At 38.8% G+C, this 23,007-nt stretch overlaps 1 protein-coding gene across 1 annotated transcript in view; it reads right to left on the reverse strand.

Annotated features, from left to right (window-relative positions):
• Nucleotides 1-23,007, reverse strand: part of TLL2 (tolloid like 2) — a 152,160-nt gene that overhangs the window by 55,563 nt on the left and 73,590 nt on the right. Inside the window, exons 5-8 of the mRNA XM_074295953.1 lie at nt 20,146-20,263; nt 18,792-18,970; nt 17,288-17,393; nt 3,275-3,399 (exon numbers count right to left, since the gene is read on the reverse strand). Coding sequence (XP_074152054.1) covers nt 3,275-3,399; nt 17,288-17,393; nt 18,792-18,970; nt 20,146-20,263 — 528 coding nt within the window. The remainder of the gene's footprint in view (nt 1-3,274; nt 3,400-17,287; nt 17,394-18,791; nt 18,971-20,145; nt 20,264-23,007) is intronic.

Genomic DNA, 23,007 nt, shown 5'->3' on the forward strand with positions numbered 1-23,007 from the left:
AAATCTGGGAAAATTTCAAATTTCTTATCAGAGCAGACACCCACACATATAAACACAGTATATGATAATAATAATAATAACAATAGCTAACCTTTATATGGCACTGTGCTAAATGCTTCAAACATGTCATCTCATTTGATCCTCACAACAAACTTGGGAGGTAGATGCTATCATTAGCCCTATTTTGCTAATGAGGAAATGGAGGTAAACAGGGTTAAGTGACTTGCTCAAAGTCACCATCTAGTATGTGTCTGAAGCTGTATTTGAACTTAGATTTTTCTAACTTTAGGAATGGTGCTCTAACCACTGGGACAGAGGTATACATGTGTGTATTTATATATTTATATATATCCTCAGGCATAAATAGCTAAAAAATATGTATTATATATATACACACACATATATATATGTATATATACACACACACACACACACACACACACACACACACACACATATATATATATATATATATATATATATATATATATATATATATATATATATATATATATATATATATATATATAAATGCATCAATTCAATTATATATCCCACAGTGGATAGAGTGGGGTGAGAAAGACCTGAGTTCAAATTCAGCTCAGATGCTTAACTCTATGTCTAACTTTGTAATCCTGGGCACGACATTTAACTTCTTCCCAGGGTTGTTGTGAAGATCAAATAAGATACGTTTAAAGCACTATCACCATGCTCAGCGTATTGTAAGTGTTGTCATCATCACTTTATATGTCTAAACATGTGTATGTATATAGCTAGGTGCTAAGCAGAATGAATAATGACTCTCCTAAGTTGTGTTTGAAGATGCACTGCTGAAATTGTTCACTTGGTTTTGGTTGTTTGTCTCTTTCTGATCCCATTCGGGGCGTTCTTGGCAGAGACACTGGAGTGGTTTTTGCCATTTCCTTCTTCTGCTCATTTGACAGATGAGGAAACTGAGGTAACTGGACTTAAATGCCTTGCTCAGGGTCACACAGCTAATAAATGTCTGAGGACAGATTTAAATGCAGGAAGATGAATTTTCCTGACTCAAGGCTCAGTTGACTCAATCCATTGTGCCACCTGGCTGTACCCACTATTGAAATTATATATTATGAAATTAGGTAATTAGTAAAAAATGGTAACTGGTTTCAGCTCAGTGGAAATAGGCAATTAGAATGATGTGACCAGTTTGGGAGATTCAATATTTCCATTAATTGGGACCTTGCATGATATATGTATATCTCGTATAATTTGTAATTGTTACATTATATTAATGTTCTGTGATTCTTCCAAGGAGCTCAAAGCACTTCATTTTATTAATAATTAAAATATGCTTTTATGTGGCACTTTAAGATTTATAATGCACCTTCTCCATGTTATCTCATTTGATCTATTATCATACAACCCTGTGAGCTAGATGTAATTTAATTGATCCAGTAGTTAGGAAAATGGTTTCATTCAATATTCTGCTCTCTCAGATCAAGAGGAACAGGGAGAATGCAGACGAAGATTTGCAGAGACACAAAAAATACAAGCATTTAGATTTTACAAGTGAGAAGACTGAGCTCTGGTGATATTACGTGGCTTGCCAGGTCTCACAAAGTATGGGCCAGAGGGAAGCCCAGGTCCTCTTTCTCTGGATCCAAAGTTCTTCCATTTAATGCTCCACACAACAACACATTGCTAAGTTGGTTCCACAGCCATCCTTAAGTTGCAGCTGAGGCGGGATGTCATCGCCTCCATTTTCCCCACATGATGGCAAGTGGGAATTGGTCATGTTAATGAGCTAACTGTGAAATGACCCTGGCCAGGGAATGTGAATGGGGCATGTCCAGCTCATATTTTAGCCCTTTAGTTCAGGTTCTTTCTCTACCAACTCCTAAATTAGCCAACAGGCAGAAGGGATAATCAAGCGTATTCTTTTCTTCTGCCTTCTAGTATTCAGCAAAGATGTTATTGGTCTATAAAAATGGCCAGAAAATGATCGGTAGCAAAAATCCCTCCCAGAAACAGTAAAACTGGTAATTTCCCAATAGGCACCCATGCTTGGACACTAACAGGCTGTAAATACTAATACCAATAGCTTTGCCCATTGTTCTGTATTTTTATTTTTTTAATGACCTGGGAACTCTAAATGGGCTATCTCTAGAACTGGGGAGCATATATTCATATGATGCAAAGTCACTGCGTGATATGGCAACAATTCTGTGCCAGGGCTAAAGGCTCCCAACTTTCTGAATGTAATGAGAGCAGATATTGTCATTTACCTCTCCCCCTTAAGGTGACCCCCAAACACTAAGAAACCCAAGAATCGCCAGCCTTCAACCCAAATTGAACATGGTTAAATCTCCTTGCTTGCGATTACTGCGTATAAGTCGTCCATATTTTTTGACTACTGAGAAAGCAAAACAGACCACTCCCAGTTATCAGACTGGGGAAATCCTAGAAGATCGAGCCACCAGCATCATTTTACCAGTTGACTGCCAGACACCGGCAGAATTCCTCCTGTCAGCAAACACCAGGAGAGGTGAAATGGAAGTTGTTTTACTGCAATTACCAGTAATCTGCAAGCACATATAAACTACCATGTGGCTGCGTGGCATTGCTAGCCATCGTGATAAGGTTACCCTTTAAATACAGCAAGGTTACATGAGATTTATGTCCTGCATTTCAACCCTAACACATTCCTAGATGACTAACAGTTGGGCTCCATGCATTGCCAAGGATTTTTCATAATGGGACAGGTCCCAGATTGCTCTGGGCTTCATCCCTACCCTGGTTCTCCCATCAGCCAGCAGAGCCTCCTCCCACTTACAAATACTTCCTACCACAACCCACTCACTCCTTAGAAAGCCAAGGTTTTCCCAAAAATCTCAAGCGCTTCCATCAAGTTGGGTTAAAGGTCATAGGGCGCACCCATTCCTCAAAAAACTTAGGGAACTTTTCAAAGGATATAACCTAGACCCTTGCCAGCTGACAGCACCAAAATGTCAGGTATTATCAGTGTTATTACACGAACCTCGGGAGCATCTCACATAGTACCATCTCCTGCTAGGTACCTTTTGAAATGATCAACGAAAGCCAAAGCAAGCAGTGTAAAGACTCTGGGAGACGCGAAGCATCAGAGAGCAGTTGAGTTGCTACAAAGCCATGGACTTGCGGCATCCTGGTGCTCTCTCTAGGATTTCCAAGTTTTTTCACCAAACAGATAATGAGCTTTGATCCATCCCCAGATGGGTAGAAGAATGGAACCACTGGAAACCGCTGCGATTACCTGGGCACTTGTACAGCTTCCTGGCTTGGGCTATGTCTCCCTGGCTGAGCCGAACTCGTTGGCCAATGGTTGGTCGAACACCATTGTCATCTCGGCGGGGGAGAATTGTGTCTAGGAAAACTCCTCTATAGGGAAGAAAATATAAAAAATATATATTTTAGAGCAAGTCCGTGAAGCCATCTGAGCTCCAGTCCCCTCTTCCCTTCCCTGTAATCCCATCAACATTCCTACCCACCCTAGAGGCTCCCCAGGGAGCTCCTCCCCCCCATGACTAAATAGGTTTCATTCACCCATGTGCTTATGCTTTAACATTCCAGTTTATCTATCAGCTGCCAGCTCACTTTCCAGTGGGAAAACAGCCCTGCCAAGTTTGTCAAATCTTCTGCAGGCCTGATGGTCTAAGTGCCTCTATATTGATGTAAACTGAGCATTTCAGTGACTCATTAAAGGCTTAAGAGTGGGTGTTTTATAGACTTTGTGCCCCCAGCGCACCAAATCACTCAGAGGCATCAGGAGTAGCGTGTGGACTGTCCCGGCAGATGCTGCAGAAACACTGGTCCACGGGCTGACTGACAAAGACCATATCGGAGCACGAGAACAAGGAAACTGCATGATGTTCCCGCTCTGTGGAACGCTATCCACAATTAACCTGAGTGCATCTCTAGTCCCCAGGATGGGAAGAACCGCTCCAGTCTTTGTAAGCTCAGGAGGGTAAACAGTCTCACTAATGATGGTACCCGTGACCCGCTGGCTGTGCTAACCCACTTTCACATCCTTGTCCCAAAACAGTTTTCCATCATATAAGAAACTCAGAGTTTACACCCATTGTTTTATCAGAAAAACCATCACCAGGGAAGATCATGTTATAAAGCAAAGCAGATTTACAAGATCGTAAGTAGGATTATAGTTCTAAACCTTGAAACGACCTTCAAGACCAGGGGTTCTCAAACTACGGCCCGCGGGCCAGATGCCCCTGCGAGGACGTTTATGCAGCCCACCGGGTTATGGCAAATGGGCTGAGGGGCAGAGACAGAGTTTGAGGTTCTGTTTTTACTATAGTCCGGCCCTCCCACAGTCTGAGCAACAGTGAACTGGCCCTCTATTTAAAAAGTCTGAGGACCACTGTTCAAGACCATCTAGCACAACCCCCTCATTTACAGATGAGAGAACTGAAGCCCAGGAAGGATAAATGAATAAGGATAACCTAAGATCACAAAGCTAGGAAGTTCAAGAAGCCAGGTGCTCTGCTCCCAGGTCCTGTGTCACTTCCAAGGGACACCAGAAGCCCAGGCAGAGCCATAAGAGATGTAAAGGCTGGAAGGAAGGCCTAGGAGCATGAGTATTTGCAGAATGTGCTCTCTCTCATTGCTGGCCAGGAATATGTGAATGAATGTGCCCTTATGTATACAGGAGATTTTTCCTTGATATTATATTTAATTAAATGTCTTTTGATCTGAATTAATGTATCACTTGGCTTTTCCTTGTATAATGAGGATCATTAGTGGGGGATTCAAAGGTAGGAGTTTAAATTCACCTAATAATACCATGAATCTATTGGTAAGTGATGAGGAGACCAAAGGATGATGATGATAGAAATGCATGTAACATTTTAAGGTTTGCAAAGCACTTGGTAGTGGGAAAAACCCTTCGAGTGGGAAAACAGCTTATGTACATTATTTATACTTGCAGTTTATTATTAGCAATATACATTAAAAATTTTAAGATGCTACATGGATCTTCTTAATTCTTTTAAAAAATATATATTTGTTTTAAAAGAGGAAGGGGAGAGAGGAGAAATACAAGAAGAATTATATCAATAACAATCTACTTTTTCCCATTTTTTTTCACTTCCAAATTCTCTTCTTCCTTCTGTTCCCTCCCCCATCTGTTGAAAAGGCAAGAAATGTGATACCCATTACACACATGAAGTCATGCAAAACATATTTCCACTTTAGTTAAATAATAATCTACTTTTTGAAAGAAAAAAAAGATGCCATATAAAGGTTAGTTATTAAATAACAGATTTGGATAAATCAACCATATAATTTTAGAGCTATGATTTGTATGTTTAGACAGAGAAATGGTGATCATAATATTCTCATGAGAAAGAGGAAGAGAATTAAAAATCAACTCCACAAAAACAAGGTGAGGAAAGAAAGGCTAAACAAAAGTTCATATGAAAAAGTTCTGGGGATCTTAGTAGACCAAGAATTCAAAATAAGTCAACTGTGTTGCAAAAAAAAAAAAAAAAAGTACATCTAAACTTAAGACTGCATTATCTCTAATGAATATCTCTAATGAGGGAGAAAGAGTCCAATTATTATCTATCTAGTCAGACTGCATCTGATAGTGTATTCAGTTCCTGCTGTTGTGGTTTAGTAAAGATATTGGCCAAATTGAGTATGTCCAGAGAAGGGAGAATAGGATGACAGGGTGCTCAAAAAACATAGCATATAAGGAATAATTAAATTAATTTGGGGATGTTCATCCTGGGACAGGGGAGAACACATCAGATATTTCAAAGCCCGTCAGTGGAAGAAGCACAGAATTTATTTGTGTGGTTCCACATGTCAGTCTCTAAGCCAATGGCATTTGATGAAATCTCTTATACTATTCTTGAGGGCAAGATTAAGAGATAATTGTCAGTCAATAATAGCATAATAAGTTATATTGTTAGAAAGAGTTGCCATTGAAAGATATGTCAGCTTGGAGGGCAATATCAAGGTAGCCAGGTGATGCACTGGATAGAGAATACCTGAGTTCAAATTTAGCCTCAGATATTAGCTATGTGATCTTAGACAAGACATTTAAGCTCTCAGTTTCTTTACTTATAAAACAGAGATAATTACCTCTCAGAGTGGTTGTGAGGACAAAACGAGATATTTTTAAAGTGCTTTGCAAATGTTGCAGCACTATATAACTGTGTTATGTAAAAGAACTAGATATAAATGCTATATTATTGTTATGATAGTTATTAGTACACTAATAATCTGTCCTTAATCCTACACCATTGGATGAAGATGGCATACTTGTCAGATATGAAAGTGACATGAATTTGAGAGGAGAAATATAGCTAATATATTAGCTAACAGAATTAGGATTCTCCCTTTCTCCTTCCCTCCCAAATCCCATCATTCTAGAGCAATGGACCAAATCACTTAAGATTAAATTCAACGGCAATCAATGTAAAGTTCAAATAATTGATTTCACAATTAAAAAATGTAGGAATACAGCTAAATATGGTTTGTGTGAAAATGCACACTCCTAATTCTTTCCTTTACCATCAGAGATCTTCAATTTCTCCACTGCTTAAATGCTTCTCATACATTGATTACATTCTTCTTTCTCTACAATCTCAACCTAATTTTTTGGCCATTCCAACTCTAAACTATCCCTTGTTCTTGAATCTCTTGCCCCTTTGCCCTATCTCAGTCTACCCATCTCCCACCAAACTTTAGCCCTTGATTATTCTTAGCACTATGTTTCTCTATTCACCAGCCAATGAATGTTACCAAGGAATTCTCAGTTGTGTTCACCGGATAATTATAAATTCCCACTATCTAACCTCACTATAGCAGGCAGTCATTTTGTTTTTCCCTAATTGATTTCCTCTCTTCCTCCCCACAAAGACTATTCTAAATCTTTCAACTCTCCCATATTAGCCCAGTTCAATATATTTTCAGTTGATCATCTTGATTCTTACTTTATTGAGAAAACTGAGGTTATTTGATGTGAGCATCTTCTTTCCCCATTCTTTTTATCTCCAGGCCCTCTAAGGTTCTTGCCCATTCTCAACCTCTTTTCCTCAATCTATAATTTTTTTAAATGACTTTCCTTACCAAGGTCAATTTCTCCACTTGTGGACTTGATCCTATTATTCCCTAGGACACTGTCCAGTAGAATACATTCTCAATCAATCCTGCCCCCCTTCATATCTTCATCTCTCCCAATCTTTGGCTTTTGGGTTTTTTGTTTTGTTTTGTTTTTTACCAATTGCCTTCAAATATGCTTGTTTCCCCATCCTTAAAAAGTTTTTACAAAGCCCTACCACCCCCTCAAGTTATTATCCAACTTCTCTCCCACTTTTCTCAGTGAAACTCCGTGGGGGAAAAAAGCTCAGATTCACTGTCTCTACTAATTGTTCTCTCTCATATTTCTCAACCCTTAGCAATCTGTCTCATGATCTTATCATTCAATTGAAATGCTCTTTCCAAAGTTACCAAAAATACCTTAATTGTCAAATCTGATGGTCTTTTCTCAGTCCTCATTTTTCCTGAACTATCAGCTACAGTGCACATTACTAACCACACTCTCCTCCTGGATACTCTCTCCCTCGGGTTTTTGTGATGTTTTTCTCCAGGTCTCCTATCTCTTTGACTATTCCTTCTCAGTCTCCTTGCTGGTTTATTACTTATCACTGATCCTAAATGTAGTTGTTTCCTAAAGTTTTGTACTAGGTTCTTTCCTTTTCTCTCTCTATATTCATTGTTGTGGCAATTTTCATCAGCTCCCATGATTTTAACTATGACTCTCAGGCATATTTCCATCCTTAGGTTCTTCCCTGACTTTTAGACCTTCATCACCAATTGTCTAATAAACATTTCAGATTTGAGATCTCAGAGACATCTCAAACTCAATAGGCCCAAAATTTAACCCATTATAATATCATTATTAAATCATATATATTATTATTTATTAACTCATAGATTATCTTCTAAACCACTATATTTGGAGATACCACCATCTTTCCAGTCTTCCAGTCCACAATCTCAACTGCATTGTATTTAATCAATTGCCATTTCTATCTTTACGACATATTTCATCTCACATCTTACTCCTTCTCTCCATTCACACAGCTCCACTTCAGTTGACATAATCATCACCTCTCACTTAGATTATTGCAAAAGCCTCCTACGTAATCTCCCTGCCTCAAGCCTCAAATGTCTCATCACTCCAGGCTACCACTGATGCCAAAAGAAATTTTCTTTCAGTACGTATTTGACCTCCCAGTCTCCTGCACTCTCACGATCCAGCCAAATAAGCCTTCTTTCTGTTCCTCACACACACGAAGCTCCACTTTTCAACTCCAGGCCTTCACACATGCTAGAAATAGATGGGCAGTAGAGTAGGACACTTTGGGAGTTCACTCTCACTGTAGGTTTTCAAACGGAGAATAAATGATCTTTGTTTGTAATGTTATAGAATGCCTTCTTGGTTGGTTACAGATTGTATTAGAAGGCTTCGGAAGTCCCTTCCTACTACTGAGACCCCTCCCTACTCTTAGGAGCAAATATAAAATTCTCAAATTGGCTCACAACCCAGCCCCTTCCTTTCTTTCTATTTCTCCTTGTGTTTTGCTGTTTCATGTAGAAGCCCACCCCAACAATGCTAACCACTCCGAGGCCCTGGAGTCTCCACAGAGCAACACGAAGGCAGGCAAGGAAAAGAGCAAGTCCTGTTTTACTGAGACAACCGGTGGTTCAGTGGACAGAGATTGGAGTCGGGGACAGCTGATTTCAAATCTGGCCTTAGCTGTATGATCCTGGGCAAGTCACTTAATCTCCGATTGCCTGATGAATAGATCCACTGGAGAAAATGATGGCAGACCACTTTGCCAAGAAAACTCCACATGGGGCACAAAGGGTTGGATGTGACAGAACAACCACCTGTTTTATTGTTTAAAGTGTTGCAGTGCAGGGATCTACCCTAAGTTCTACTGGGACAGACCCAGAAAAAGAAGACTAAATACATGAGGTCTGGACTGCAACTGGACAAAACTGGAAGCTCCATATTGAAAGAAACCACAGCTGAATCAGCTTGGTATTCCCTTCTCTAACAAAGACTGTACTTCTTCTGTGTCTTAAGTAGATAGTCTTCATGAGCTGCTGTGACTGAAAAAATTCAGCGGCTATGTCTGGTAATGAGTATCTCCAAACTTGGCGAGGCTGGTCTTCAGATAGAGACTGAGGACAGAATCAGCTAAGATAATAAACATAAAGGGTTACACATACCTTAAAGGAATATAAAAATGCCGGCTAGTATTATTAATCCTCAGTCTCCTACATGAGACTTCTCCAGCTCCCAGGACCAGTGAGAGTTTGCATTTCACTGATATAACCTTTGCAAAGCCAGGGTTGATTAACTTTATGCCACAATGGGGCATTAGAGGATTTTAGTAAAGGACAAAATCAAAAACTCATTAAATGAGGGCCATAATTGGAAAATTTTAAAGTTCCTCAGACCCTATCAAACCTTTCCTTAAATGCCAAGTTCCTTCCCTCAAAAAAAAAAAAAATCTGGAGTCTCCTTTCCTCGAATTTCTACTGTAGTTGTCTCATATCTCCTGAAACAATTGTTACGTCATCATTTTGTGCAGTAAAGTTTTTGGGTGATTTCTTGTGATTTCTCTACCACATGACAAACATCTTTGGGCAAAAAATATCATCTTGGTCCTTGTATCCCTCTCCACGTCCAGTGCCCAGGACTATGGTCCTTTATACAAAGCATAAAGTAGTTCTTATATACTATATACTATATATAGAGGGGTGATGGCTTGAACTCACATGACCAAAGACTGTGCTAAATAGGAACTCTCTTAATGTCCCTTTAAGATCTAAAATTTTATAATGATAATGATAACAGCTATTCACACAGTATTTTGCAAAGAGCTTCAAAAGTTTTATCCCATGACAACCCCAAGAGGTAGGTGCTACTATTATCCCCATTTTACAGACAAGGGAACTAAGACTGAGCATGTCCAAGTGACTTGTCCAGAGTCACCCAAGAAGTAGCTGAGGCTAGATTTGAACTCAGGTTTTCATGACTTCATTCTAACGGTTAGCTGCTGAGATCCTATGATTCAAAGTCCCATCTCCTCCACAGAGTTTCCTCTGGCTTCTTCAATTAAAAGTGATTTCCTATGAGCTCCTATGGCAATCAAGAAATCAAGAAATACTTATTAAATAGCTACTCTCTTCTAGACACTGATTCCTGATTGATACAAAAACAAAAATGAAACAGTCTCTATTCTGAAGGCTCTTATAGTATTTGTCTTTGCTACTATTACTACTGCTAATAAAAAATATATATACATAGTTAAGTTTACAAAGAGTTTTACATGTCATCTTATCTGGTGCTCACAATTCCCTGTGAGTTAGATGCTATTATTATCCCCATTTTTATAGAAAAGGAAACTGAGGCACAAAGAATGACTGGTTCAGGAGCACACAAGTGTGTGGCGGAATTCAAATTCAGGTCTTCCAGACCCAAATGACCACTGCGTCATCTCCCTGCTTCCTGCCACTCCCTCAGCACTTATATTTATTGTCTGATAGCATCACTAATCTCCTTATGTGACTCTGTCTGTCTTATCTCCTCCCTTTCATCTCCATAAGCCCTGTGGGGACAAAAGACCAGATCCTTAAATCTCCGAGGCCTTCTAGTGCAATCTATAACCAACCAGGAAGGCTTTCTATAACATTACAAAAACTTTTTTAATATTCCCCTCAATCCACAGCATAGTGTTTTAGTCTCAATAGATATCCACTGAATGATTGACTAAAGACAATTTCTGATTTCCTTCAGGTCCCAGCTAAAATCCCACCTCCTACAGGAAGCCTTTTCTATTTCTTCTCAATTTTAACATCTTCTCTCTGTAGATTATTATAAGTAGCTTGTTTGCACATAATTGCTAGAATGTTGTCTTCCCTATTAGACTATGGGTCCTTGGAGCAGGCCCTTTAAGATTTTCCAATTATGGCCTTCATTTTCTTTTCTTTTAATTTTATTTATTTTTTGTTTTATAATTATAACCTTTTTTTGACAGTACATATGCATAGGTAATTTTTTACAACATTATCCCTTGCACTCCCTTCTGGTCTGATTTTTCCTTCCCTCCACACCCTCCCCTAGATGGCAGGCAGTCCCATACATGTTAAATATGTTATAGTATATTCTAGATACAATATATGTGTGAAGAACAGGAAGAATTGGATTCTGAAGGTAAAAATAACCTGGGAAGAAAAACAAAAATGGAAACAGTTTACACTCATTTCCCAGTGTTCTTTCTCCGTTATGGCCCTCAATTTTAATGAGTTTTTGGATCTGTCCTTTACTAAAATTCTCTGATGCCCCATTGTGCCATAAAGTTAATCAATCTTGGCTTTTCAAAGGTTATATCAGTGAAATATACCTTTTTTTTTTTTAATCCTCAGCACTTAGCACAGAGCTTGGCACAAAACAGATGTTTAATCCATGTTTACTAATTCACAATTTGAGATTTTGAGTGTAAGAATGGCACAGTCACATCAGCCGTATATGGCTGATCTAGGAGAAAATCCTCTCATCACTTTCTGAGCAATCTGAATGGCTCTGGGGCCCGAAAAGCATAATTCAAGTTATCTCCAGAGTAAGTCAGTGTCAGAATTTACTCTTCTTTGTGTGTCTGACAATCCTTTCCTTTTACGTTCTGCTAAACTCACAAAAAGTTTGGCAGGCGCCTCAAGGAATAAACACTTGGATTGGAGTTCTCTAAAAGAATCTCTGTGGCAGGGAACTGTCTCCTCATCTCAAGTCCCCAAAGTACCCCAAAGCTCCTTCCCGACAGAAAAAAATCCTGTTCTCAAGGGGTTACAAGAGGCTCTAATCATACAATGAGTGTATCACCAGGGCTAGAGCATGGGAAAAAGTCAGTCATTTTTGCTGAACATAAAGGAAGAGCCTTCACTGGTAAAAACACCCTAATTATGAAATGTAGTAGGAGTACCACTAAACAAGGTCATTTAAAACCCATCTAGCAAAGCTGCTGAAGGTGCTAAAAATCAAACTGAAATATCTATTCAATATTCCAAGGCTACATGGTTTCATCACAGAGGTACTCCCTCCACTGATGCAGAACACCACAGTTCAGCGCTTTAACAGATGGCCTTCATAAGCTGCTGGGGCCAAAAAAATTCATCACCTGATGTCAGTGCTCGGAACGGGGAGTCTCTGAGTGGTGGGAGGCTGGTCTTCGGAGGGCGGACACACTGCCCATTCTCGGGCCTCTGCTGAAGGCTTTTTAATCTGGCAGGGCATGACTAACTCAGGCTTTGCCCTCTGCTGGGATAGCCTTTATAGGCACCCAGGGTCACTTCTCTTACATAATCAGACAATGACAAGCATTTAGGAAGCCCCAGCTATGTGCCAGACCTGTTCTCGGCTCCATATATGCAAAGAATGAGATAATATCTACCAACTAGGAATATAAAGACACACACACACACACACACACACACACACACACACATACACACACACACACACATATATATACACAGCATGATGAGGTTTGTGAAGAAGATTAGCCAACATCTGTATAGAATTTCACTAAGTCTTCGCAACTCTATGAAGCATATAGTTAAAAAAAATTATTATTCCCATTTTACAGAAAAGTCCCATGTTAAAGAAATGCCCATTTTAGTAATGAGGAAATAAAGCCAAGGAGGTTTAGTGATTTACTGATCCTAGATTTAGATTTAGTGATTTAGTGATCCCAGATTTAGATTTAGTGATCCTACTTTTAGTGATTTAGTGATCCCAGATTTAGATTTAGTGATCCTACTTTTAGTGATTTAGTGATCCCGGATTTAGATTTAGTGATCCTACTTTTAGTGATTTAGTGATCCTGGATTTAGATTTAGTGATCCTACTTTTAGTGATTTAGTGATTCTGGATTTAGATTTAGTGATCCTACTTTTAGTGATTTAGTAATCCTGGATTTAGATTTAGTGATCCTACTTTTAGTGATTTAGTGATCCTGGATTTAGATTTAGTGATCCTACTTTTAGTGATTTAGTAATCCTGGATTTAGATTTAGTGATCCTACTTTTAGTGATTTAGTGATCCTGGATTTAGATTTAGTGATCCTACTTTTAGTGATTTAGTGATCCTGGATTTAGATTTAGTGATCCTACTTTTAGTGATTTAGTGATCCTGGATTTAGATTTAGTGATCCTACTTTTAGTGATTTAGTAATCCTGGATTTAGATTTAGTGATCCTACTTTTAGTGATTTAGTGATCCTGGATTTAGATTTAGTGATCCTACTTTTAGTGATTTAGTAATCCTGGATTTAGATTTAGTGATCCTACTTTTAGTGATTTAGTGATCCTGGATTTAGATTTAGTGATCCTACTTTTAGTGATTTAGTGATCCTGGATTTAGATTTAGTGATCCTACTTTTAGTGATTTAGTGATTCTGGATTTAGATTTAGTGATCCTGGATTTAGATTTAGTGATTTAGTGATCCTGGATTTAGATTTAGTGATCCTACTTTTAGTGATTTAGTGATTCTGGATTTAGATTTAGTGATCCTACTTTTAGTGATTTAGTGATCCTGGATTTAGATTTAGTGATTTAGTGATCCTGGATTTAGATTTAGTGATTTAGTGATCCTGGATTTAGATTTAGTGATCCTACTTTTAGTGATTTAGTGATTCTGGATTTAGATTTAGTGATCCTGGATTTAGATTTAGTGATTTAGTGATCCTGGATTTAGATTTAGTGATTTAGTGATCCTGGATTTAGATTTAGTGATTTAGTGATCCTGGATTGAGAGAATCTTAAGAGTTTGATTCCCTCACCTTGCACTCTCAAAGACTATGTTACCTAAGTTCATATATACTAAATGACCACACCTTAACAAAGGGCCTTTATAATCTGCTAGGGTTAAAAAAAATCATCATTCATTTGGAGTCAAAATTGACCCCGACCTTCTAATTGCAAGGCTTGTATTTTCCCACCATAGATCTCCATCTCTCCTCTACACACAAGGTGAACCTCAAGCACTTTACTATCTTCATGAGCTTAAGCAAATTACTGGGTCTCTGTTTCCTCATCAGTAAAATGAGGGAGCTAGACAAGATGGCCTTGGAGGTCCCTTTCAGATGTGCTCAACTGCTGGGTACCTTTTCTGAAAGCCTGCAGAAGCCTGAAAGGGGCAGGAACTCTGAGAAGAAACCCGCTGCTTTGCTTTAGCCTTGATTTGAGGCGTTCAGAAGGCACTTCAGTTCCAAGAATCTATTCAGCATTTGCTCATCACAGAATACAATCATGCGGTATCCCAGGGCTTTAATGCTAAATGAAATCTATTGCATACTTGAATTCCATTCCTCCCCATGCCTATTCTAATAACCCCATTTCACAGGGGCCAGTAATTCCCTGTAACGCCCAAGGAGCAGTTGTGTAATTTTAAATGTCCTGGACTCCAAGACAGAATACCTGAGCCTACACCCCGGCTCTGCTACTAAGCCTCCACTTGATCTTGAGCCAGTCACTTCATGTCTTTCTCTGTGTCTCAGTTTCTTCATCTGTAAAAGGGGGCAGTGATGGACTAATTGATCTCTGAGGTTCCCTTCCAGGCCCAACTTTTATGGTCCTCCCTTGGTAGTGAACTCACCCCATGCTGACGGCAAATTTCGGCTTGTTGATTCCGAACTCTAAATTGGGATCAGATGTGATGAAGCCAGATCCAATAAGAAGCCTGCCTCCTGTATTATTTCCAAAATTCATGGGTCATTTCAGTCCCCAGTACTAAACACAGCCTGTCTGACCCCACGGCCCAGAGACAAACCGGCCTGGAGATCAAGTATGTGAGATCTTTGTACTGGCCCCCAAGCTTCAGTCTCCCCATGGAACTTAAAACTCCCATTGTCTCTGCTTCACAGAGAACTGACTCACAGAGCTGGAAAGGACGTTAGAAATCATTTGATGCAACTTTCATTTTGTAAAAGAAAAAGAAAAAAAAAACTGAGGCCCAAGGCTACTTCCATTAAAAAAAAAAAAAGTTTTTTGATATGTTTTGTTTTTACACCACAAACATTTACAGAGCAAATGTAAACTTGCTCCCACTCCATGAGAGGTCCTTTGGAATAAAGTAAAACAATTAAGTAAAATTAATAATATAGTGATCTCACTCAAAAATGTAAACAATATTCTACATTTGTGACACCATATATGCCTATTTTAATTGCTTTTTAATGAACAGAAATCTATTTTCTCTCCCACTTCCCATCCACTGGAAAGAAATTTTTTTTTAAAAATTCCTTTTAGAAAATATGCACAATTAAGCGAGACAAAACTCCTCATTGGATGTATGCAAATATATGTCTAGATAGATAGATATGTGTGTATGTATGTCTATATATACACAAATGTGTAAATATAAATCTATCTACATACATATATGTACATATATTTATATTTATATACTATATGAGACCAGTTAGGTGGCAAAATGGATAGTGCTAAGACCTAGAGTCAGGAATTCTCACCTTCCTGAGTTCAAATCTAATTTCAGATATTTCCTAGCTGTATGATCCTGGACAAGCATTTAACCTGGTTTGCCTCAGTTTCTTCATGTGTAAAGTGAGCTGGAGAAGGAAATGGCAAACCACTTTGATATCTTTGCTGAGAAAATCCCAAATTGGGTCAAAAGGGTCAGACATGACTAAAAATGACAGAACAACTACATATTTGTATGTATTTCTCTGCACCTTAAACCTCTCACTTCTCAGTTAGAAAGGGGATAGTCTACTTTATTGTCTGTCCTCTGGGATGATGAAAAGTCATTCTTAGAGCTTTCAAAATTGTTGAAGTTTATACCATCATTCTCATATAAATTGCTCCCCTGCTTCTCTGCTCATTTCATTCATTGCTTTTAAAAAGTTGTTCAAATTGTCCCTTTTTTAAGAATTCTAATGGGAGAATTTGGAGCCCTCCCTAATGCCTCTCCCAACCCTACTAAAAGTTATGCTTTCCTACTCAAACTATTTTTTAAAATAACCCCTTATCTAGATCTTCCTGAAGCACTTCTCACTCTCTACTTTGTACTATAGTCATTCCCTGTAAAATTTCACTCACTAACCCCCAGCATCACCACAATGGCCTCAATACCCCTGCCTAGCAGAATCAATCAACTAGCAGACATTTATTAAGAACTACTCTGTGCTGGGATGCAATTATAAAGAAACAATCCCTACTGGCAAGGACCTTACATACATTCTTTTTTTAAATACTATTGTATTTTTCCAAATACATGTAAAGGATCTTACATTCTAATGGAGGATGTGGGATGTAATGCAACTTTTCAAGTATTTTTCCTCTTATATAAATTCCAGGAAAAGGTAGAAATTGAAAGGAGGGTACAAGAGAAGGATGGCTTTCTTCTTTTCAGTTCCTTTCAGGCTCTTATCAAAGACATAAGAAGCCCTGATATATCTGAGGGCTAGGAAAGCCTTGTAGCTAAAAGTGAGTCCTAGTGAAATGTGGGTCCTAGTCCCAGTTCTGCTACTGTGGGACCTTGGACAAGTCATGTTATTTCTCTGGGCCTCAGTCTTATCATCTGTAAAATGAGGACCGTGAACTAGATGGATATATTTGCTACAAAAGAGTCAGAGGGTCTGGGTTCAGTTCCTGGCTCTGGTACTTCTTAGTCATGGAATGTAGAGCTAATCATTTCATCTCTCTCTGGGCTGCTGTCTCTTCATCCATAAAATGGAGAGGCTCCGGATGACCTCTAAGGTGCTTTAAATCTTTGATCCTATGTATGGCCTTGAAGGTCCCTCCTAGCAGGCTCTGAAATTCTTTGAATTCTGAAACAAAACTAATTTCTCCAGCAGGGCTGTTAACTGCTGCCCTGGTTAAAATCAAGGACACTCCTTCAAAGGCTTCTTCCCCTACCCCCCACTCACTCATTGGGAATTTTAAACAGAAGCTCTTGATAATTTCCATTTTCCGGTTTGCTAGTTGTGACATTAGGCGATGATGGAACAGTGGCTTTCACAATGGGGTTAAATCTTATTAGCAGACTCCTGATTAGATTATATTTCACTGCGAGCCGGAGGGTGCTGAGCATCAAGGACAGAGGCACCTGTACTCTCTGATACCCACCCCCCTTGGGAAATCACTAAGAATCCTAACCCAGCCTGCCAGAGGCACAATAAAGAACTGAGCAGCCAGAACCTTAGCTTCCAACCTTGAGAACGTGTTCCGGGCATAGTGCATGATACTGTCAAAGTCGTACGTCTCTCCCAGCGAATTCACTTCTCCAGCTTCCATTTTTAGGAAGTTGTATTCCTGACCTGAGACACAACACACATTGTTAAGGTCCATGGGTAAAGCAAAAATGTCAGAGGAGGGTCAGAGGAGGGAGAAAATTGGGCAGAAAAATCTTCCTGGTTCACGTTAAGTCGACACCATACACCCAAGGGGTGTGTGTGTGTGTGTGTGTGTGTGTGTGTGTGTGTGTGTGTGTGTGTGTAAATAAATCTGAGATTTTAAACTGGAAAAGAAAAGCATAGATTCTTCCATCTTGCTCCTCTCTCAACATCACTCCAAATTCTTCAGCTGAAAAATGATGAGACTGATTGGGTTTAATCAGCTTGGCCTGAATAGCATATAAAGAAAAGGGCATCAATCATACAAATGGAAAAGCAAGAGAAAAATCCATGAAAAGATAAATCTAACTCCTGGAGAGTTGCAAATTTATTGAGCAGAAGCTTTTTTCATAGAAATATAGTACCATATCATAGATTATATTCAACATATATATATATATGTATATATATATACTGTCATATTCAACATATATTATTTATATTCCTTTGACCATCATATATTCAAAGAAACATTTCCCATAGGAAAAACCATAAGCTTAATTGATATATTTCTCCATTACTTAGATGTATAAGCTTCTCTATCTTGGCTATTCAGATAAAGCCATCTTGGAAATACTTAATAATAGACTATAACTGCATATAAAGGTGTTTTAGATAAAAGGCAGGCCAGATATGAGTACTGGACAGTCTTGGAGTCAGAATAACTTGGATTAAACATAGCCTGTAACATAGATTGGCTGTGTGACTCTGGAACAGTAATTTTATCTCTCATTGCCCTGGGGAAATCTAAAACCGTAACTTGAAGATAAATTACTAATCTGCATGGTTTGAATGAATTTCCTCATCTAGAGATCTCTACGTGAAGAAATCAGAGGTCTGGATCCAGAAAAAAAAGTGATTTAATTACATGTCAGATTCTTAAAGATACACTGTCCAAACCAGAAATATGGTCATGATGCAAATAGATCTCTTGGATGAGGTCCAAACTTTGAAATATAACTAGTAATGAAACACAAATCCATCGTCTTGGCAACTGAGAATCTGGGGGAGGATGTTCCTTTTAGGCAAATCCATTGTCCCTTAAAAGAGAGGAAGTCATCTTCTCTTTAGTTATAACTTACAAAATTGGGACATCACTTCTGGAAAGGGCCACTGAATGAGAGTGTCCTCGAGGATGTTGGGGATAAAGAGAAGTATTTCTCTCTCTGTCTCTGCCTTTCTCTCCCACTGCATGTCTCCCCATTTCTACAATCAGCGATCTCCAGAATTAGGGGGAATTCCTCCTGGCTTTGTTAAATCTCCCACTTAATTTTCTTGATTAACATAGACTTAATACAGTGTTTGAAAGCGAGGTTTCCTTACCTTGCTGGATATTTTCTCTGATTATAGTCACATGCTGGTCTCTGTCAGGCCGAGTATGCTCATGCCAGAACCCAACTACATGGCCAAGTTCATGAGCTACGATACCAAACTTATCACAGTTCTTCCCAATAGATATGGCCTGGGGGCCTCCGCCTCGGCGCCCCACGTAGGAACAGCATCTGAAACAATGAGGAAACACAAATCCAGGTCATGGAGAAGGAGAGAAGGGTACAAGTCCCAGAGAACTTAGAGCTATCAAGAACAGAGAAGAAGTGGTGAAAGGGGAGGAAAACTGATCCCCTTCTGGAATAAGGAATCACCACTTTTCCTAATGGGACAACACCCTTCAGTCAGCCCTTTCCTCCAGCTGCAAGAACCAAAAGCAACATTAGGCACATCAGAATTCAACCAATAATTGACAAAAACAATAAGGAAATGTCACTTTTTGTCTGTAGGGAATATATAGACATATTTTACAAATATGTTGTATTTTATATACATTATCTATTTTACATATAAACATGCACATAATTCATGTGTGTATACATTATAATGTGTGTGTGTGTGTGTGTGTGTGTGTGTGTGTGTGTATGTGTATCCCCTTTATCCAAAAGCTGCTCTTTCAACTTGAGAATCTTTTGGTAGTGTCTGTGACATTTATGGAGTTGAATTAACTCCAAGCCCGGAGCTAGAAGTGGTGTTTGGCAGTTATAACACCTGCTTGCAGAGATGCTGGATTGTTGTTGGGTTGGGTTTGGGGGTGGCAGAGGGAAGAGTGGTAGATGTTAGGGCAGTGAACCATGGATTTAAGGGCATAAAGCTGGAAATAAGCAATTCAAGGGCTCCAAGCTGCCCACAATCTCTCTACATTGTTTTCTCCTCTCTCCAACTTGTGTCTTTCTTCACATTTACTTTAGAAATATCACAACCAAATCCTCCTTCCCAACCATTCCTCAAATATACACGAACCCAAAATCTAGCAGATGGAGATCGTCTCTTCTACGACATTTGTCAGGGACAGGAAAGATCGAATGTCTAACATGTTTATTTTATCCCCCTCCAGGAGAGCCCTCAATGGGTGATCTGATTCACCGAGTTGCTTCTCATCTAGGAGCCCTGAATCTTAGAAGGTTCAGGTTATGGAAAGAAATTCTTTGAACTGTGTAGACAATATCTAGAATTCTGCATTTAAATCTGCATTTTAAGAAAGACACTGACAACTGAGAGCATGTCTAAAAAACTAGAAAAATTTTAATAAAACGCAATTCGTTAAGAATTTTTGCTTTGCTCTCTCATTTAAAGTGATTCGTCTATAATTAAAATGAATCTAGATTTCTTGGTTTCTCTTACTTACCCACATGTTCTGTAACTGAACACAATGAAACTTTCCTCATCTGTTCTCTCTATAAAGGTCACACAGGTGTGTTTCTCCCAGTGCCTCATGGCCTGCTTAAAAATGGCCCGCTGGCTCCCTAAAACAATGATGAGAACACCAAGACTCATTCATTTGTTACATGTCTGTCTCTGGTTCATCCTATTTTATTCTACAGGTACAAAAAAATATAACTTTGCCTAAAATGATTCTTGAGTCCACTTCCCAAGGAGTCGCCATATGTTACATATAGTTACTCCATAGAAAACAACATTCTTTTTCTTTTATTAAAGCTTTTTAATTTTCAAAAGATATGCATGGATAATTTGTCAACATTAATCCTTACAAAATCTTGTGTTCCGATTTACCATCCCCCTTTTCCCCATCCCCTCCCCTAGATAGCAAGCAATACAATATATGTTAAACATGGTAAAAATTATATATGTTAAATCCAATATATGCATACATATTTATATAATTATCTTGCTGCACAAGAAAAATCAAATCAAAAAGGAAAAAAATGAGAAAGAAAATAAAATGCAAACAACAACAAAAAAGTGTTGTGATTCACACTCAGTTCCCAAAGGCCTCTCTCTGGGTGAAAACAACATTCTTTGCTCAAAATTAAATTTTGCCTTTTTTCATATCTCAGAACTTAGCACTCATGCCTCACACATAGTAGGTACTTCATAAATGTTTATTGATTGATTGAGTTTTCTGAATTTACAAACCTATAAAATAAGGATTATATGGAATAAGCATAGTCATAGACTACCCAAACAGATAGAATTTCAGGGCTTGACGAAACTTTAGAAACTTGTCGTTGTATGGACAAGAAAACAGGCCTAAAGAGGTTAAGTAATTTGCCTTACCCCAATATATGTGGAAGTGCCGTGACTTTAATGAAAATGATGGGAAAAGGAGGTTTTCAAAGAGATCTATGTCCTTTCAACTTACATTGCTAATGAAAATGCTATTTCCAACAGATTGTTTCAAATTTTGCCCCAACATGTACTGTACCTGAGGATTTGGGCATCCGGGACAAATTCCTTTGAGGGGAGGGCATAGAACAGAGGCAGGGACCTCGCCAAAGTCAGTAGAACTTCCTGGACGCTGATCCTGGGCAGCCTATATGGCATAGGTCCCCATGGCTACATGCTTGCAGATAGCTACCTACATTGTCAGTGTAACATTTAGGGAAAGGACCCCCGGAGATGGCAGGCAACTGGACTCCTGGGGTCATGTGTGGGGGCTCGCTCCTTCTTAGTACTAATTTACTCTGGGAAGAGGAAGCATGTTGTCTGCCCAATACTGGTACCATGGGAATAGGACAGATGTATCCCCCCGTAACTGGTGCTTAGAAGTGTCAGAAGGCTAAAAGGGTAACTTGGTTCTCCTCCCCACTCTATACAAAAGCAGAAGAAGAAATCTAAAGGAAAATCCTAAGAGTCCTCAGAGCACTGGATACATCACCTGCATAAAAAAGGAACACTTTTATTTCTGGTTCCTTGGCTTTTCTGAGAACCCAGAACTGAAAAGCCATGAAACGTCCCAAGAAAAGATGGTCCCATCCTCGCTAAATCAGGCCTCTCAGACTTACCGTTTATTCATTAGGCTCCTTTTAGTGAATTGGAAAAACACATTTGGGACAAAAATTTCTCAAAGGGCAGCAGCTGCTCCACCGTTAGAGAGACGATGGAACACCTAAGGAAGCTTTGTTTGTATTCACTGACATCATCCTGATGTCAGCTCTAGAGAGTGAATGGGAATTTGGAGGTGCAAAAGAAGGAAAGCAAAGAGTGACTGGCATTGGCCATTTAGAAAGACGGCATGGGAGGCTGGAAAAAGAGCCAGACTTGGTGCAAATCCTGTCTCTGAGACTTGCTAGTTATGTGGTTAAAAAGAAGTGACTTCCTATTTCTGAGTCTTAGTTTCTCATTTGAAAAATGTGATATATTACATATTGTAACTAACTCACAAAATTACCATTATATCAAATCACATATCACATGTTATAACATATTTCTATATATAAATTCAATGATATTATATGCATATCATTACATCATATATCATGATACTATCATATCAAAAGATACAATATTTGTAAACCAAAGACAGTTAAAATACCAATCTATATTGCGAACCAAATGTTTATATTAGTTTTATTATTCAATATTGGAAAATTGCAATTTCAGGTTATTGGTACAAAAATAAATTTATAGGACAAACTCTCAGTTCCAGCTCATTTATTTGTTTTCTTTTAATTTGGGGAGGAGTGTCGGCCTAGATGAGGGACACTAAGAAGTCTCTAAAACATAAAATGTTCCCAAACACCATATGTGTGAATGGGTTAATAGCCATGATGACATGGCACTTCCTGGGACAGGAAAGCACTCCAGATGCTGAAAAGGCACAGTTAACACAAAACCAGCGCCTTTCAACAAAACTCCTTTTATATCACTCTCAGGAGGATTCCAAATAACCCCCTAAGGTCCCTTCTAGCTCTTAAGTTTCAATGAGAATGGTGATAACATGGTTTAGAGGGAAAAGTAATTTAGAGGAGAATCAATAGCTCTGAAATCAAGAGACCAAAGTTTAAGCCTGGGCTTTGTGAGATCACAGAGCATTCCTTTATGCTTTCTGAGCTCAGTTTCCTCATCTGCAAAATGGGAATAATAATATTTGCCATACTGAACAGGCCACTGACAAAACCATTAGGTACACCTTGAAGTTCTATATACTTGTGTGTGGTGGGAAGGTGGATGGGAATGATGATGACAATGGATGATCTTATTTCCAAAGACATCCCAATAGTGTATCATTTTATTACTAGGGCAAGCT

This window comes from Sminthopsis crassicaudata, chromosome 2 (genome assembly GCF_048593235.1).
Source record: "Sminthopsis crassicaudata isolate SCR6 chromosome 2, ASM4859323v1, whole genome shotgun sequence".
NCBI lineage: Eukaryota > Metazoa > Chordata > Mammalia > Dasyuromorphia > Dasyuridae > Sminthopsis > Sminthopsis crassicaudata.